Source organism: Opisthocomus hoazin, chromosome 21 (assembly GCF_030867145.1).
Source record: "Opisthocomus hoazin isolate bOpiHoa1 chromosome 21, bOpiHoa1.hap1, whole genome shotgun sequence".
NCBI classification, from domain to species: Eukaryota; Metazoa; Chordata; class Aves; order Opisthocomiformes; family Opisthocomidae; genus Opisthocomus; species Opisthocomus hoazin.
The window spans coordinates 3,690,056-3,707,130 of record NC_134434.1 but is presented as its reverse complement, the minus strand read 5'-3'; the positions used below and the strand labels follow the sequence as shown (position 1 = coordinate 3,707,130).

General features: G+C 49.7%; 2 protein-coding genes across 3 annotated transcripts in view; both read left to right on the top strand.

Annotated features, from left to right (window-relative positions):
* Positions 1–1,127, top strand: part of LOC104330341 (myosin-4-like) — a 34,212-nt gene extending 33,085 nt beyond the window's left edge. Inside the window, exons 38-40 of the mRNA XM_075440712.1 lie at positions 71–166; positions 621–755; positions 1,113–1,127. Coding sequence (XP_075296827.1) covers positions 71–166; positions 621–755; positions 1,113–1,127 — 246 coding nt within the window. The remainder of the gene's footprint in view (positions 1–70; positions 167–620; positions 756–1,112) is intronic.
* A 13,467-nt stretch (positions 1,128–14,594) lies between these two features.
* Positions 14,595–17,075, top strand: part of GAS7 (growth arrest specific 7) — a 106,219-nt gene continuing 103,738 nt past the window's right edge. For both annotated transcript variants that reach the window (XM_075441127.1, XM_075441125.1), the window contains exon 1: positions 14,595–14,830. In XM_075441127.1, the coding sequence (XP_075297242.1) occupies positions 14,648–14,830 (183 nt within the window). In that variant the 5' untranslated portion in view covers positions 14,595–14,647. The remainder of the gene's footprint in view (positions 14,831–17,075) is intronic.

Sequence of the window (17,075 nt, the reverse complement as noted above, 5' to 3'; positions counted from 1 at the left end):
CTGACGTATCTTCCTACGTGCATCACCTCTGTCCATCTTCCGAGGCTGACTTGATTTTCACTTTCCACAGTCTGAAGAGGATAAGAAAAATATTCTCCGGCTCCAGGACCTGGTGGACAAGCTGCAGTTAAAAGTGAAAGCATACAAGAAACAGGCTGAGGAAGCTGTGAGTGCAGAACTCTTTTTAACTTTTTGTAACCACTGGGTGGAGATTTACAAAAGGTCTGGGCTCCCAAGTTCATTAGAATAATTGAATGCTCAGTTTGATAGGGCAGCTATGGCCACTGCCTTTGAATATTCCTTACTTTGTAAAGACTTATGGCTCACAACAGGGCAAGCACAACTGTAATCATCCTGGAGCTGTGGTGATTTTGGAGCCACACTAGCCAATTCTCCCAGCTGGAACCGAGCAGATCTAATTGTTCTGTTCCCAGCTGAGAGCTCGTGTTGTTGACAGTACTAAACAGAAATGCACAGAGCGCTGGCAATGCAGGGATGCAGCTGTGGGACTAACTGTAGTGGGTGATGTTACTGTGGCACAGCCATAGGGTGTTCAGTTAATGGCAACAGGGCAATGTCAGTTTGTGTCCGTGTCACTGATGGCACTGCATGAATTGCAGGAAGAGCAGGCAAACACTAATCTCTCACGATGCCGCAAGACCCAGCACGAGCTGGAAGAGGCTGAAGAACGAGCCGATATTGCTGAATCTCAGGTTAACAAGTTGCGAGCCAAAAGTCGTGATATTGGAGGACAGGTGAGTAGGAGGGCTGCAGAGAAGGACCCTTCCTATGCAGCAAGTGCCACAAAGATCTCTGCCCAAACTCCTGGCAGGCACAGCTGTATTCCTCCCACACTTGCACTGGAGTGTCCTCATAAAGGAAGGCCAGAAACTGGCACTTATTCAAAACCAGTTGGTTTTGAAAGTCCTTTCGGTGCCCCCCAAGAGACAGACCAGATACGATCTACAGGTCTTTCAGCAGAATTGGGAGATGCTGATTCTTTCCCGGTAATACGGCAGAATATTTGCAATAGCCACAGACCTGAAGCAACCCCACAAATAATTCAATTGCCCCAATAACCTCTACATTACCTTCCTTTTTTTTATATTTAGAAATCAGAGGAATGAGGTCCCTGACCAGAGATGCAGCAGGCTCCCTTACAATATAGAATTCTGCGCATCCAACAGAGATACTCCTTAATTGCTTCCACTAACTAGCTGTGCATGTAACTGATCTTTGACCTCGTCATACTTAGCCAAACCTAAACACAAGCTGTGAAAAATAAAAATAAACCTGGGTGATGCTGTGGTGACTGTAAGGACTATTAATTTGTTATAAGATTGAGTGAGCATCTGTGAATGGTTGTACCGGGTACGCCAGCAGTTCCCAAAGCGCAGGTTATGTCCTAGCCAGGGAACAAGGTTCCCAGGGCGATGGGAACACACGCTGCAGTTGTTTTCTGTGGATTCAGCTGTCGGGCTTGAGAGAAGCTAACAGCTAAATAGGAAAAATACAGAAAAGATCTCTCCGTGAGGCTGCAGGAATACCTGAGAAGCGCTCCGTTCTTCTGCCTTGGTAGTCCATGGCATAACTCTGCGGTGACGAGGAGAGTGTCTCCTCCAGACAGGGCATCCGTGGGGGGGTCTGCCATGAGCCGAGGGAACGGGTGGGGGTCAGCACCCTACGCGCTGTGTGCGTGCGTGCTGTGGGATGTGTTGCTCGCGGAAGGGAGGGAAAAGGAGAGCATCCACTGCATGCAGCGCGGGGGAAGGCGCATCTGCTCCACGCAGCGTACGCGTGGAGGGGCTCCGCTCCACCTGGGGAGGAGCTTGAAGCCGCTGAGCCCCTCAGCCCGCGGCGCGGGGCCGCCCCTCGGAGCCCCCCCTCCCCGGCGCAGGCTCCTCCCAGGCCGCGCTCGGGGCGGGGCCGCCACCGGCGTGCCGGAGCCCCGCCCGCGTGAGCCGTGTCTGCGCCCGCGCGCGGCGGCAGGGGGCGCTGCCGGGGCGGGCGGGACTCGGGGCGCGGGGGCGGTGGCGGGGGTTGGCCCGGGCCCCGGAGTGCAGGGCCGCCGGCCCGGGCCAGCAGCGTTTCTCCTGAGCGGGGTCGCGGCCGAGTCCTGTGGTTTCTCCTCTGAGACGCCGGGCTCGGGCTCCTGCCCCCAAGCACGGCTCGGAGTGCCGGTGCCTCGGAGCCTTCCCTGGTGGGGGGGGGTCTCGGTGCGGCGGGAGGGGAGGCGCTGGCTGCGTTGCCCTGCTCAGGTCTTTGCAGAGCTGCTCGTCACCGCGAAAAGAAGGGGAGCGTTTCTGGGTAGCGAAAGTGTTCTGGAGCACGTTAACAGCTGCAGATTTTTCATTTGAAAATGCCTGGATGTTTGCTGTCTGTAGGAGCTGGGCTTTGCCAGGCGGTCGTGTCCAGGTGACAGCCGGTGGCTCTGACTGTTCTCCTCGGTCGCCTTTTTGTCTTCAGGCACGAGTGCCATCACCACGCGTCCGCTGGTCACCCCTGCCAAGGCTCCTGCCGCCTCCCGTTTACGCTCCGTGCTCAGCAGCCTGCTGCTCACCTCCCCTTGATGCTCCGTCCTTCCATGTCGTTCCTTTCTCCTCTTGTGTGTCCATCTTGTTCTCGCATGGTGTGTTCCGTTTGGGTTTCCATCAGCCTTCTCCTGTGTTTTACACCCTGTCATCACTGCTGGCTGTAAGCCGTGTGCCTCCTGACTGGTCATCCTCCTGGTCACACTCAGAGTCCTTTGTGCCACTCATGGCTCTCTGATGTTTTGTCTGCTAATGCCCCATCAGACAGTGCTCTGCCATATCTGCCTGTCCAGCTGACAAAAATCACCTTACTGTTTCTTTTCCCTTGCTCCATGGCTACCTGCTACCATTGGCTCTAGCTTGCACGTTCTTTAGCACAGAGTTTTCGGTTGTCAGAGAGGGATGTGGAAGGCCAGTCACAAACACAGCAGTCTGACCTGAACTGTCATCGGGTCCAGCCCCCCCAAACTGGCAGGTCCTGCCCACGCTCTCACATGACGTGATATGGTTTTCATTGCACAGCTGTGCACATTAGGACCACGTCTGCCCCAGCCAACAAACAGTGCTGTGATAAGCACAATGCTAGCAGACAAATGAGTAGATTAGGAGGGTTTATCCTTTTGTTAAGTACAAACCTGTTCTCCACATTCTTATTTGTACATAAAGGAAGAAAAATGGAAAGAATGAGACACAGCTCCCACATGGGAGTTTTGTTCTGCAGGAGCGGTTTTTCAGGCTGTTTTTTCTTTGATGTGATGATGGCTGCAAACATATTTATAAAGCTGAAAGAAAACCCTTTGTCTAAAAGTTTCTTTGCACTCCCAGAAGCTTCTAGATGTGCTTTGTAGTTGTCACGAGACCTATAGAGCCCCCTGACTCCTTTGGTTATCCCAGTATAGCAGGAAGGTAGAGGGAAAGATCAGATGCATGTGCGTTAGCCATGGGCCAGCACTGGCTTTTTCTTGGCGTGCTGGCCAGCAGTAGGAAGGATCATCTGGTGTGCTCATCTGTCTTTCTGCAGGAGTATTTCAGTAAAGCAGCCTGTTAGGTGTTTAAGCCATACATTAGCATCACTGCCTTCCTTTTGTAACCACAGAACGTGTCACCTTGCTTGTTCAAGACAGCTCTGGGAGAGCGGCAGAAGAGAAAAAGTGAAGTTTAAAGACTCAGTTCAAATCTACACGACTTGCCACCTCCGCACAGGGGCAGAGAGCACTGTCCAGACTGGTGGTTTGGACAATGCTCAGGCCAAAGGCTTGAATTGCTCTTAGGCTGATGAAAAACAAAACAGGCCACGCCTTTTGCTTAGCTATAAATGTGAAATTGACAGCAAACATCCATGTCATCTGCTCCTCCAACATTGCTCACTGTTCAGCTAAGCATCTCCACAAAGAGACTGAGAAGACAGGAGAGCGGCCCTGAGCCTCCAGAGATTGGCAAGAACTTGAAGGCAGCTCTGTGCCAAGAAGTTCCAGTGGGCAACTCTAGACTCAGCTCAGAGATTTTTGTATTTCTGTATCTCTCTACTTAGTTCTTGCCACTCAATTTCTAAGGTGTGCAGGTGAGTATTAGCACGCTGAAGAGAAGCAAACAGTTTCCAGAAAATAGGAGAGGGACTGAGGGCACAAAAAAAAAAAAATATCACCCAGAAAAGCCCAGAAAGCTGGAAGGAAATTGAAACAGGGTAACTGCTAGGTTTTCAAAATAAACTTTATTTATTTCTTTAAGAAAAGAAATATACTATTTTTCATTTAGTTGAACCAGAGGTAGCATGAGGTATACTTCAGAAATAAAAAAGGACAGATTCTTTTAGAACAGTAACAAATAAGCTTATTAAGAGAGCTGAAGCTGTGTCATACCTCAATCTATACTAAGAATAACTCTTACCAGTTTGCCTATCTGTGAAGTCAGAAGGAGTATTAAAACGCTGATTTAAAAACACACCATGCACACACAAAGCTCATCCCTTCTAGGCATGGTGCCTGCTCTTCCTTTGAGGTCCTGGGGGAATGGATGGAAGTGGGATTCATTCCAGTGGCCTACGAGATTCTCTTTCAAGCCCGCAGGGCCTTTTGCTAGGAAAAGGATAAATTGTGCTGAGAATTACAGCCCCTTTGCTTATGTCTGTGACTGACATCAGACCTTGTACAGCTCTAAAAACTTTTTTACAGAAAACTGAGATTTCTCAGGTATGAAACTAGGCTTCCATGTGCCACCATTGCTCCTTATTTATATTAGCAGCCAGACTAAGAACAAGAGAACTCAGGGTTTGACCTTTTTTAATCACATGATAGTTGGTCTAATTCCCCTAATACATTTATTTTAATTCTATGAAATAATAAATCCTCTTTACATTTTCAACCTTGGACAAAACAACTCCATGTATCAGTGCAGACTGCGGATTGACTGCTAGGGTGCAGCTCTGCAGAAAAGGCCTTGGGATTCCGGTGGAGAACAAGTTGGACCTGTGTCAGCAGTGCTCCCTTGCAGTAATAATGCTAACTTGTCATGAGATTGCACTAGTAAGTAGCCAGTAAGTAGCTGGCAGATGGAGCAGGGATGTGGTTATTCCTCTCTGCCTGGAACTGCTGAGGCTGCATCTGCAATACAGTGTTCAGTTTTGGGAACCCCCCCTCCATTATATGGGAGATGTTGACATACTGGAGAGGACCCAACAAAAGTCCCTAGTATCGGTCAGCCAGAGCACGTGCTGCCTAGAGAGGCTGTGGAATTTCCATCCTCGGAGATTTCCAGGATACATGTGGACAAGGGTCTGAGCAACTTCATCTAGCTTTGAAGTTAGCCCTGCTTTGAGTAGGAGATTGGACTAAAGACCTCACATATACCTTCCAATCTACATTTTTCACTGATGCAGCTGAAGTCACTAACCCAGCAGGAGGAAAGATGCATTCTGCTGTTTGAAGACTGATCAATTCACTGAAAAGGCTGAGGAACACAGAACTGGTACCAGCCACAGGAAGGTCAGGACCATGCAGCTAGCAGGAAGGGTGGTGGTTGGGAAGGGATAGCATGGGAACGAGGCCTCTGTCTCAGGCACCATCCAAGTGAGCCATGAAATCACCCCCTTCAGTCTGTGAGTCCTCAAAGTGATGATTCCAGGGATAAAGTGCCAACCTCTTTTTCCTATGATATTTTTAGATCATAGATTTGTAATCTCAGTCCTTGGAGATATTCAAAAGCTGTCTGAACATGACCCTGCTTGTGCAGGGGGTTTGGACCACATCACCTCCAGCGTTCCCTTCCAACTTCAACTGCTCTGTGATTCTGATTTTATCTGCTGATTTTAACATTTGGTCCAACTCCAGGTGCCCAGCTTCATTCACACTCACAGGAGCATGTTTCCTTTCATGTATTATCACCTCTGACCGTTTCTTACCACCTAACATCCAGGAGAAATTTTAAAAACTGATAACAAAATTTCTAATTAAAATTCTAATCCAATTGAAAAATTGGATTTATTGTGTGCATATTTGTTGGGTATGATCTACATATCTGGAGTTTTCTTACTATTACATTATTAAGATCTGTCACCATTTTTTTTTTAACTTTCTTGATTGTCTTAATCTGCATTCCCAGAAACTGTTACCTCCCTGGGGTGGTGGAGAACATGAGAACCCTGTAACCTTTTCTTTCCACAGTGTTGGACAAGGTGCCACAAAGCAGAACCTTACCCGCTAGCCACAGGAGCTCACCTGATTTTCAGAAGCTCTTCTTTCTGCTCTCATTCTGGCCACAGGAGACTTTCTGATAAAATCTTCTGGGTATTTCCTTTCTTTCAGCTGTTTCCTGAGTACCCAAACCTTGTTAGATAGGTGAAGGTCATAGCGATTTTTTGATACCAGTATGGATCGCTGCCCCAGATAGTCCCTACGGCCAACTTCCCAGACGTTTGGGCAGGTCCAGGTGTAGCTTGCAGGGTGCCAGGAACAGTGAACTTACTTTTTCCCCCTCACTCACTGTGGTTGGCAATGATGCAGAGTAGCCTAGAAATATAAGGGAAAAGGCTGGAGAGAGTCACCTGTCGGGGCTGAGAAGAACGCGGGAGGTGGAAGAGTCACAGGGAGCATCCTCACTGGGAAATGGAGTGAGGAAAAGGTTTGCCGCAGCGAGCAGTGCTGTGCTGGGTCTTTGTCAGAAGCAAGTGGTGGACTTGCAGCACTCGTTTGCAGAGACAGTTTACTGCCAACCTGTTGTTTGTAAACATGTGTCAGCAACAGCAGATTTTAAAGATTAAAGCTGTCAAGGGAAAAATAATGCTGAGTTTCGAAGACTTGAATCCTCATCTTCAATACTACTCAGGATGAACATAGTTCTTGCCTAATTCTTAGAGACTTTCCTGTATGAGTCATTGTTCACGAGAGAATAGCAGCTTTATACACAGATGGTTGCAGAACAGAGGCACCATTGAGAGGAAAACACTGAGACATCTATGTCCTGCAGATACAGGCACACATACATACACAGATCAACAACTTTATCCACAAAAAGCAGTCAGTCCTGCTCAGTGTGTTCAGGCAGAATCTCTGCTCTTTCGTGACATAAGAAATCCCTGATGGAATTCAAGTAATGAGCAATTCATGCTGAAGAGGGAAGCTTAGTGTCAGTGGAATATCAATGTCCAAACTAGCACACCCAGAGAGAGTTAGGCTGGAGGACTGCCTAGCTGGATTGCTCTTCTTAGCTGGCCAGAAGCCCAGATCTCCTTGGGATCAAAAGAAAAGATCAGATGCTCTGGGACCCAGCAAGCTGTTGTAGATGATCTGGCAAGTCCAGATCACATCGTTAAGACTGATACTAAGCCAGAGAGAAGGGGGTTTGAAGGAAGGTTTAGGTCCTTTCATCAGAGTCCTCTTGGAACATGCTTGTGCTTTTCCAGTGCCTCTCCATCTGATCTTGGACAAGTCCCTTAAGATCCTTAAAGTAGGTGATTCATGTAGGTTCATGCCCACATCTCTGCATGCAAGTAACTTTCAGTTCAGTGGCTCAGGTTTGGGCATCAGTGCAACTACAGCAGTATAAAGGTCACTGTGGGCGGGTTGTGCCTATGACTGTGGGCCAGCACGACCTCACATGAAACAGGCAAGGGACAGGTTCCAAAATATTGTGCCTGCGCTGGAAACCCTTGCTACAGAATTTTATGGGTGCCACAAGTTTGCATGGGCTCAAAAAATAACTGCCCTAAATAATGGAAATGAGCTATTAAATACAAGATACCACCTCTAACTGGGGAAGACCTGAGCTATCATTTGCTGGAAATTAAGAGGATGTTCTGCAGAAATATCTCTCTGCACCTGTCCTTTTCTTTAGATTTCTGCTATAAGATATTGCTGGAAACAGGATACAAACCAGTCAGGCATGTGGTCTGATCCAGAACTATTTGTCTTATGTTACTGTATAACACTTAGAAGTTGAGACCCAAATGGCCGCAGTTTGCTTGTTACTGATACCAAAACTATATGATTTATAGATAATGCCTTTCTTCCTGTCAATGACTTTTCCATTTAGCATGAAATAGTTAAACATTCAATAAATAAAATTGTGTGACCTACTGTTCATGGAGCTGGAAGAAGAGAGGACAAGGCTACAGTATCTGCTCTAATGAATAGAAATGCTTAGGAAACACTGAGGTGGTCTAGAGTCAGGCCTGTCCTCTTCTTTGTGAGCATCCTGACCACCATGAAATGCCCTGGATATGCCCTGCATGTTTGGTTTGAACCAAGAGGAGTAGCAGCAAGATGGACTGAGGGAAGCTCTCGCCTGAAATTCTGTAGCCAGCTGATTGGAGCACACTGTTGTGACTGAGGCTTTCCAGAGCCCCAGGAGACATGAACACCCAACTGCCGGAGAGAAAGCACAACATCACCATTTCAAATAAGGGCTTTGTGACAACTGGCTGCTGTTGACACCTAACTCTGAAGGGAAGAGTCAGAGTTATGAGTCACATTTATATGACAAAGTATGTGCCTGCCATGTAATAGGGTGGGACCTGCCCTGCCTCTCGATAGGAAATATGTTGACTGGAATTAGACTGATGTTATCGGAACCGTTTGTTATTCTCAGCCTGCTTCCGAGAAAGGAGGTGAATGGAAGCAGTCAGCTCTCCAGGTGAATTATTCTGGCAGGCAAATCCAGTTTAGTCTCAGGTGAATCACCACAAGCTGTTTGTTCGTGTAATATCACTGTCCATTTATAGACAGAAACTACGTTTGTTTATGTCTGACTCCAAAATAGTAGATCAGCTCTGGGCACTGTTACGACAAAGATGAGTAAACCTGCCCTGGAACATCATTAAGTTTTACACTGGTCCCAGCCAGGCAGGGCACTGCACGTCTGGTCTTATTTTCAGAACTGACATTGTACAAGGCAAGTTCCAAGGTCAGTAGGGCCACAAGGAACACTGCTAAAGACAGAAATCAAAGGTAAAGCCATTATGTATCATTATGGGCATTTTTTTAATTGTGTTTTAATCACATATTTGATCATATGAACGTGACTCATAACTCTGAGTTCTCTCCTTGGAACGTCTGAGGTGCTGGATGCCTAAATTTCCAAGCGTGATACTCAAGAATATCTGGCTTAGGAAAACCCTAAACTCCAGTTTGGTGGATGATGGGAGAGTGCTCAAGGGAAGCACTGCTATGTGTTGTCCTGCTCTTTCGCTTCACCCTATGCATTCTCTCTGAGTTGCTGTCGGAAAGAACTAGACTAGATGAAATTTTTTTTCTGAGCTCCTGTATCTGCTCTTACATCTTGGCTGTTCAAAGCATTGAGAATGGTCCCTTCCCTCAGAAGTTATATAGCTTTTAAGCATTTTAACAACTGGAAGTATCTTTTGTGTACAGGCTCAGAACATTTCCTCTCCAACAACAGAACTAATTTCTGCTGGTCATTTAGACTTCAAAGGTCATTTAAAGATACAGTGCTACATGTGGTTTCTTTTTAGTCTCTTTCTTTTCTGGTTCTCGGGCTCAGGAGATCTCCTGGTGTTGCTGCATCTTGCAAACAGGTATGGCCAATCAATTATTCATGTGAATCTCCAGTCCATCATGACTAAAAAACTCTCCCATGCATCTATGCCAACCCTTTCTCATTTTGAGCTCTGCAGGGTCTTCTCAGTGAAGACAGCAGGAGTAATTTAGCTCTTTTCCATGGCCTAGACAGATTGTCAGATGTTGCTTTAAACAAAGGAAACATTGACCATGCTGCTCCTACAGCTGTCAGATGTGAACTTTCTCCTGTTATTCCCAAGATGTTCTCAGGTCCCTCTTCAGGGAATCTGCCCATCTGTATAGGGCTTGTTTTAGTGGTGTCATTTTAAGCGCCAGGTACAGTCTGGAAAATCAAGGAATAAATTCTCTCTGACTGGATAACCATGACTGAGGCTCTCTGCAGTGTTACACGAAGTTGGCTTTCTCTCATTCACAGACAGAATTTCAGTGACACTAAGTTTGTTAAAAAGTCAGATATCTAAAACTGAGGTCTTCACCCTAGACTCTTTGGTAGCAGACAGGGAGAAAAAGATCCTTTCAAGGTGAGATTCATCTCACCCTTACACAGAATATGTTCATGTGACACTAATTTTAGAACTGGTTTCTCATTGCTAAGTGGAATACCCTCCTATAACAGATGACAGAGTGAGTATGACAGTTGTGATGTCTCAGGAAATAAATTCAGAGAGATCTTACAGGCAGAGGGATTGTTTTGATCATTCAGCCTGACTTGCTGGGTCCTGGCCAGAGAACACCTGCATCCAGCCAAGATGCTTTAGCTGAGCTGTAACAAATGATGCAAAACAAGGCTGAGACCGAAAGCTGACCAATTCATTCCAATGCTTGGTACCCCCGAAGCTGCAAATCTGCATGTTTCCAGGGTTGTTTCTACAGCTTCTGTCTAACAACTCTGGCTCTGACATCTTGTGCTAGATAAAAAAGCTTTCTATGCTCAGGAATAATTTTCCTCATAGACAGTAAACACGTCACCCTTTAACATCCTTCACGATAAAGACAATATATGATGCAGAAGCAAACATATGTCTAGACCTTTGGTAAGAGCTGCTCTCTATGCAAGAAGAAAAGCCATTTTGCAAGTTGAAGAGAAGGACCAGACACATCTCAAGAGAAACCAACCGTGTAATTGTCTGCACTATGAAATGAGGATTACTTATAAGACCTGTTCAAGGGACATGTACCTACAGTGACTGAAAAGAATCCTCTGACATGAATGGAGCCCTTCTGTTTACAGACTGGACATTTGTACAGAAGCCAAAGTGAAGTTGTAGTAACAGGTTTAGAAAGCAAATGCAAAAGAAGAATGAAGTTAGTGTTTACGTTTGGGCTTGCCTGCTGAAAAGCTGAAGTTTGTAATTGCTTCAGGAAGTGGACAACCCTAGGACTAAAACCCTGCTAGAAGCTTTCTTGTAGAGAAAGTTCACACAAAGAAGGACAGAAGCCTGCAAAAATATCAGAAAGGGAGATAAAGAGAAAGCAGAACAAGTCAGAAGTATAAAAATAGTAGAGGACAAAAATATCAGAGAATAAACTGAAGAAAAATATTTAAGTATGCTGGCAACATTAAACATAAGAAAAGTAAAATTTAGACTAAAATTCATTGTTGTACACGAAAGCTCTAAACCATTTGGATCTGTGTTCCAACACAGGCAAAGCTGGGTTTGTATACGCTGAAGAAAAATATGGGGCTTTTTGTTAGATTTCAGTTCTTGCCATCTATAAACAGCATTGTTCGAGAATACTGCTGATGGATGTACCTGGATCCGTGCCATGACATCAGGTCTGCTGCTTTTTGCCAAGCAAGGCACAGCTGGTGTGATAATAACACATAATGGATCATAGATCAATAGTTATCAGCTTAAATGCTTACCAAAAGGGGATGATTTTAAGCAATTTACCACAAATTTAGAGAATCAAAAATAGAACTGTGGAAAGCAGTCCCAAAGTTCTTGAAAGAATCCTAAGAAAAAACCCTGAAGAGCTCAGCTCAGATTGCCTCACAGCCTGTCTGAAGGACAGCTACACTGACAGTCACCTGCTGAAATGTTCAGGGGAAAGGCTACAGTCAGGCTACCTGACTACTTACTGTAAAGAAAAGGGTATTGCAAACTTGTAAAAATCCAGGAAAAGAGAGCTAGAAAAATACTCTAATAAAGTGTCACATAAATAAAAAGCCTGTGCAGTCCCAGGCCATGAGGTGCACACATGATGGTACATTATGGGCATAAAAGGTGGTAGTTGTTCTGAACTTGCTCCTCACTACTAGCTGCAAATCAAGAACAAATCAAAAGGAGAAATGAAAAAAATGATGCAAGAGAAAGGAATCTGAATCTTAGAAACAGGACAGGCTGTACAGGAGTAAGTGTTCAGATGGGGTCTGTGAAAAGGACTGAGCTCACAGCAGAACACCACAGGCTGTGCAGACCTTGGAGGGACTCACAGAAGCACTCGTGTCCTTTCCACTGGCACAGAAGTTGGTGCACATGCCTTGAAGCGCAGGACCCACATCAGCACCTGCTTGCTGGAGTGAGGTGCACAAGCACATGGCTGTGCATACACACAGAGGGCCGCAGACAGCTGGAACGCCTGACTTGCTCGTGCTTTAGTAGGTCATGTGCACACTTGAGGGAGTTACAAACGGGCAAGAAGCATCACACAGATTGCAGCCACATGAATGCCTGCGTGTCCGAATGTGCAGCATACATGCAGGTGCTCTCATGTAGCAGAGTGGGACACACAACTGACTCGTGCAAGAGGAATCACAAGCCCAGTGGAGTTAGTGACATACCGGAACAGGGAGATAGATTTGTAATGCGCACAGGGGGAATCGCACACACTGCCACAGATCTCACGCTCTCCAGAGCAACACGCGTGAATGCACCGTGGCTTACAGCGGTGCACGCTATGGCTCAAACCTCCCTGAGCGGAGGAACTCCCCAAGCCGCAGAGAAACGCAGGGTGTGCCTGTTGCTGTCGAGACACACACGCAGCTGGGTCTCATCTGGTTGTCCCAGGAGCGCACACACCGGTCAGCCTCCTGCGTGAGTGAGCCCTGCCATTTGGAGGGAGCTGTATGCACAACGCCTGGGTGTGACACACACAGCTCAGCCTCGAACACGCGTGCTCACACGCACCCTGGTGAGTCACGCTCACAGGTGAGTCACGCACGCACATGGGTGCCTCCTGCACAGGCAACATACATCGTCACACAAGGCTGAGTTTCATACAAGACTCAGTTTTTCACACACAGTTGTGGGAGAGTCTCGTACACACACACACACACACATATCCCATAAACAGCTCAGAAGACAGTACAGAGTCACCCAGGTATGTGTGCCCTGCCTTTCAGTACACACCTGTGCGCGCACGCGCGCACACACACACACACACACACACACACACACTGAGTGGGTCAGGTGTTGTCAGCCAGGTGTTATGTGTATGCCTGGGCTTCGTACACACGCATCCACACCAGTGCTCGCACACTTATAGGCAGGTATATATTGCGTACATGCAGCGAGTCAGGTGTGCCTACCTGGACAGACACACGCGTTCATAAACACCTGCGTGCACAAGGACAGGTGTGTCTTACACACACAAACATACACACACACAGAGGAGTCACGCATGTGCTGCAGAGGGATTCAGGCATGCACACCCAGAGCAGGTTCTGCACACAGAGTGGGTGTTCATAAACAAAGTACACGCATGGTGGTGTCTCACACGCATGTACACAGATGAGGGTCTCACACACACACGCATACGGTGCGTCTCTCGCACACACAGAGGTGTCACACAGATCAGGGTGTCACACACACAGAGGTACCTCATACACGTGCGATTCACACGTGCTGCAGTCACACACGCAGAGCAAGCTGTGCACTCAGCGGAGTGCTGCAGAGATACACGCATGTGGGGTGTGTCACACACACACTCGTATGCTTCATCAGTGCTTGGGTGTGTCACACCATGTCTTTCAGGCAAAATGCATTTTGCACGCTTGGGTGTGTGTCACAAATAGGCACACGGTGTCTCAGACACAGAGATGTCCCAGACACGGGCGTCTCCAAGCGCACACGCGGTGTCTCAGACACGCTGGGGCACGCACACGGGTGTTACGGACACACGTGGTGTGTCACGCACCGTCTCGCACAGACGTTGCCCACACACACGGGTGTCAGGCACACAGTGTCTCACACGCATCAGACACACGAAGTGCCTCACGTGGCGCCTTTCACAGACACACACGGGTGTCTCGGCATCGCAGACACGGTGACTCTCATACACACGGGTGTCTCACGAACACACGTGTGGGTATCACTAATGCACACGCGGGGTCACACAGTGTCCGTGCCCCACGCGCGGTGTCACACACACACAGGGGTGTTGAGCACACAGGTGTCACACACCACGTCTCTCTGACACACACACACACGCACACACAGACACACACACAAGGTGTTTCTCCTGCACTGGCACACGCATGGTGCCACAACTCCCCACACCCCCCCTCCCCACACCCACACACCCCTCCCTCCTCACACACACCCCCCTCCCTCCCCACACAAACCTCCACACATACACACCTCCCCCCCCACTTCCCCACGCACAAACCTCCCCACACCCCCACACCCCCCCCTCCCCACGCACACAACCTCCCCACCCCCCGCACCCCCCCCCCCCCGTCTCTCACGGGCACACACGCGGTGTCCCTCCGGGTCGCAGGCGCACACGCTGTGTCTCTCTCTGTCCCTCACACACACGCTGTCCCGCACGACACGCGGAGCGGGCCGCGCTCCCGGGTGGTCTCTCCTCCCTCTCCGCTCCCCCCGTCCCGCCTCCGCCCCGCCCCGCTCCGGCGGTGCCCGTGGGCGCCCGGCGCCGGGGCTGCCCCGCTCCCGCCCGTCGGCGCGCGCCGCGCCCTCACAGCGGAGCGAGCGGGGCGGGCGAGGGGCGCGGCCAGCGCGGGCCCTCCCGCAGCCCCTGCGCGGCTCGGGGCGGGCAGCGCGGCGCCCCGGGCGGGCGCGGAGCGGCGGCCGAGGCCGGGGCGGCTGCGGGGCTGAGCGGGGCCGCGTCTCCCCCGGCGGCATGTCGGGCGCGCGCTGCCAGACGCTGTACCCCTTCTCCGGGGAGCGGCACCGGCAGGGGCTGCGGTTCGCCGCGGGGGAGCTGATCACGGTGCTGCAGGTGCCGGACGGCGGCTGGTGGGAAGGGCAGAAGGAGGACGGGCTGCGAGGCTGGTTCCCGGCCAGCTACGTGCAGCTCCTGGAGGTAGGAGCGGGGCCGGGGCCGCGCCGAGCGGGCGGCGGGAGCGGCGCGGGTGGGCCGGGCGGGCGGGAACCGCTCGGCGGCCGGGCCGGGCCGGGGGAAGGAGCCGTCGCGGAGGGCCCCGCTCTCGGCTCGCCGGGCACGGCCCGGGGCTGTCCCGCCGGCCGGCAGCCGGGGGTGCCCCAGCCGCCAGCTCCGGTGGGAGGGGGGTGCCCGCGGTGCTGAGGGGGAACGCGCGGCTGCACGGGGACCCGCTTCGGCGCCGCTCTGCCCTGCGCTCAGGGCGGGGCAGGTGCCCCGGACACCCCAGGGCTGGAGGGTGCTGGGTGCTGGTCGGAGCACGCGGCGCCCGGCGAAGGAGCAGCCTGCCCGGCCCTGCCCCGGCAGCCGGAGCCGTTGGTACCCTCAGTCGCGGCCGTGGAGCGGCAGGGTTCGGGGTGCACGGCGAGCTGCGGGCTCCTCCCGACACTCGTGTTTTCACAGTCCCCGAACAGCAGCAGAAGTCAGTGGCTGAGGTGATGCAGCTCCTGTCAGTCAGGCGTGTGGGCCAGATGCTGGGCAAGTTCCTCTCCCTCTCTCCTTCCCTCTCCCTCTCATTTCCCTTCACTCAGCGTCCCTCGGCTTTGTGTTGTGGAAGAGGCAATTCAGATACATCCCTGCTGTTGCAACAGTTCCCCGGCTGCCTGGAGATACCTTGCTGCTGTGTGTGGTGTTGTCCCAGAGAGCCCCAGCAGTGTTAGCTGGTTGCCCAGGTGCAAATGGACTTTTCATCAGGATGCTGAGAAGCTCTGATAGCTTCGGTTGTTTTCAGGGCCCTGACAGCTGAAACAATAGTTGTACTCTCACCTCAGGACTGCTTGTGTTTGAACTTATTACTTTCTCTCCTATGCGAACAAGATACAATAGAAGTGTAAAACATATGCCCATGAAGAGTGCCTTCACAATCTGTGCATTTCTGAAACTGAAATCTGAAACATCCCATGCGCCAAAGCAAGAACTTGCCGTGAGCCCATCGGTCCTTCCCTCACTGACCATGCCCTGTTGTTATTTGGAACTTAACCTAGCATATGGAAATGGAAATGGTCTCCTGAAGCAGTGGCCCTGTGGCGACTGGGCTGACCGCTTCTGTGAAGTGGTTAGCAGCGCAGTGTTTCTTGGGTCAGCCTCTGTTTGTCTTCCAGGTTTCTAAGGGGAATCAGATGGCCTGCTTTGCTCGCGTGCAAGGCAGGCACTACCTGCCCCAGGTTTTCCATGCACAGCCTCTGGGGAATCCAGAGCGGTGGGAAGCACAGCCCAGAGCAGAACCTGGCCCATCAGGTGCATGCCGAGCAAAGCATGCTCTGCAAAAGCATGCAACATGCTTTTGCTTAGCGAAAGGTTCTGTGCAGAAGGGCATTTTGCCTGTAGATCTGGCATTGCCTTTTGGTTTCTCCAGTCCAAATGAATTTAAAAATCTGTGATGTTTCTTTTGAGTTTCTGTTTCTCATTCTTACCTGGAAAGACAGGAAAGTAGAAGCAAAATTTCCCCACTCAGTGCTACAAGAGGGAGGCCAGGGACTTCTCTGTGCCACTGAAGCACTTGGGATTTTTTTGTTAGTCTAAGAATGTGGGAGTCCTTTTGTTTGTCAGTTTTGCCACCTACAAGATCATTTACTGAGATACGTGAGTGTTTGTGGTTGCGTAAATTGATAAATATTTACACATCTAATAAGGAATTTAGGAATTGTTGGAGGCAAAATGTGTCATGAGATGAGACAAACTCTGCTCAGCAAAGGCAGTGGAAAATCACTTCTGTGAACACAATAACTTTGCTTTCCTGTCATCTCCCTCTTGGAAACTCCTCTTTTCCTACGTAAGTCTGAGCAAGTTCCACTGTGCTCAGGTCGGTGCCTGCAGGCCCCCAGCTGTGCCCTTCTGACCCTTGGCTCATGTACCACTGAGAATTTTGTGGCAGACCAATTGTCCATACAGCCCAGCCTCCTTTCTCTTGAGGAAACCTTCAGAAAGAAGGTAAGAAAGACAGCAAGAGCCAAGTGGTGTTCACTCTGGCATGTTTTTCTTTTCTCCGGGGTGGTGCCTGATAAGAACTATGAGCTGGAGTTAATAAATATGTCAAATGGGAGCTAATTAACCAAATTAACCAAATTAATGGGACCACAGGTACTTGGCACACATTACAGTAGAGTGGATGTGTCAGAAGAAGAAAGACCTGTGTGTGTGTCTCTCTCACGGCTCTGTGCAGGTAGCC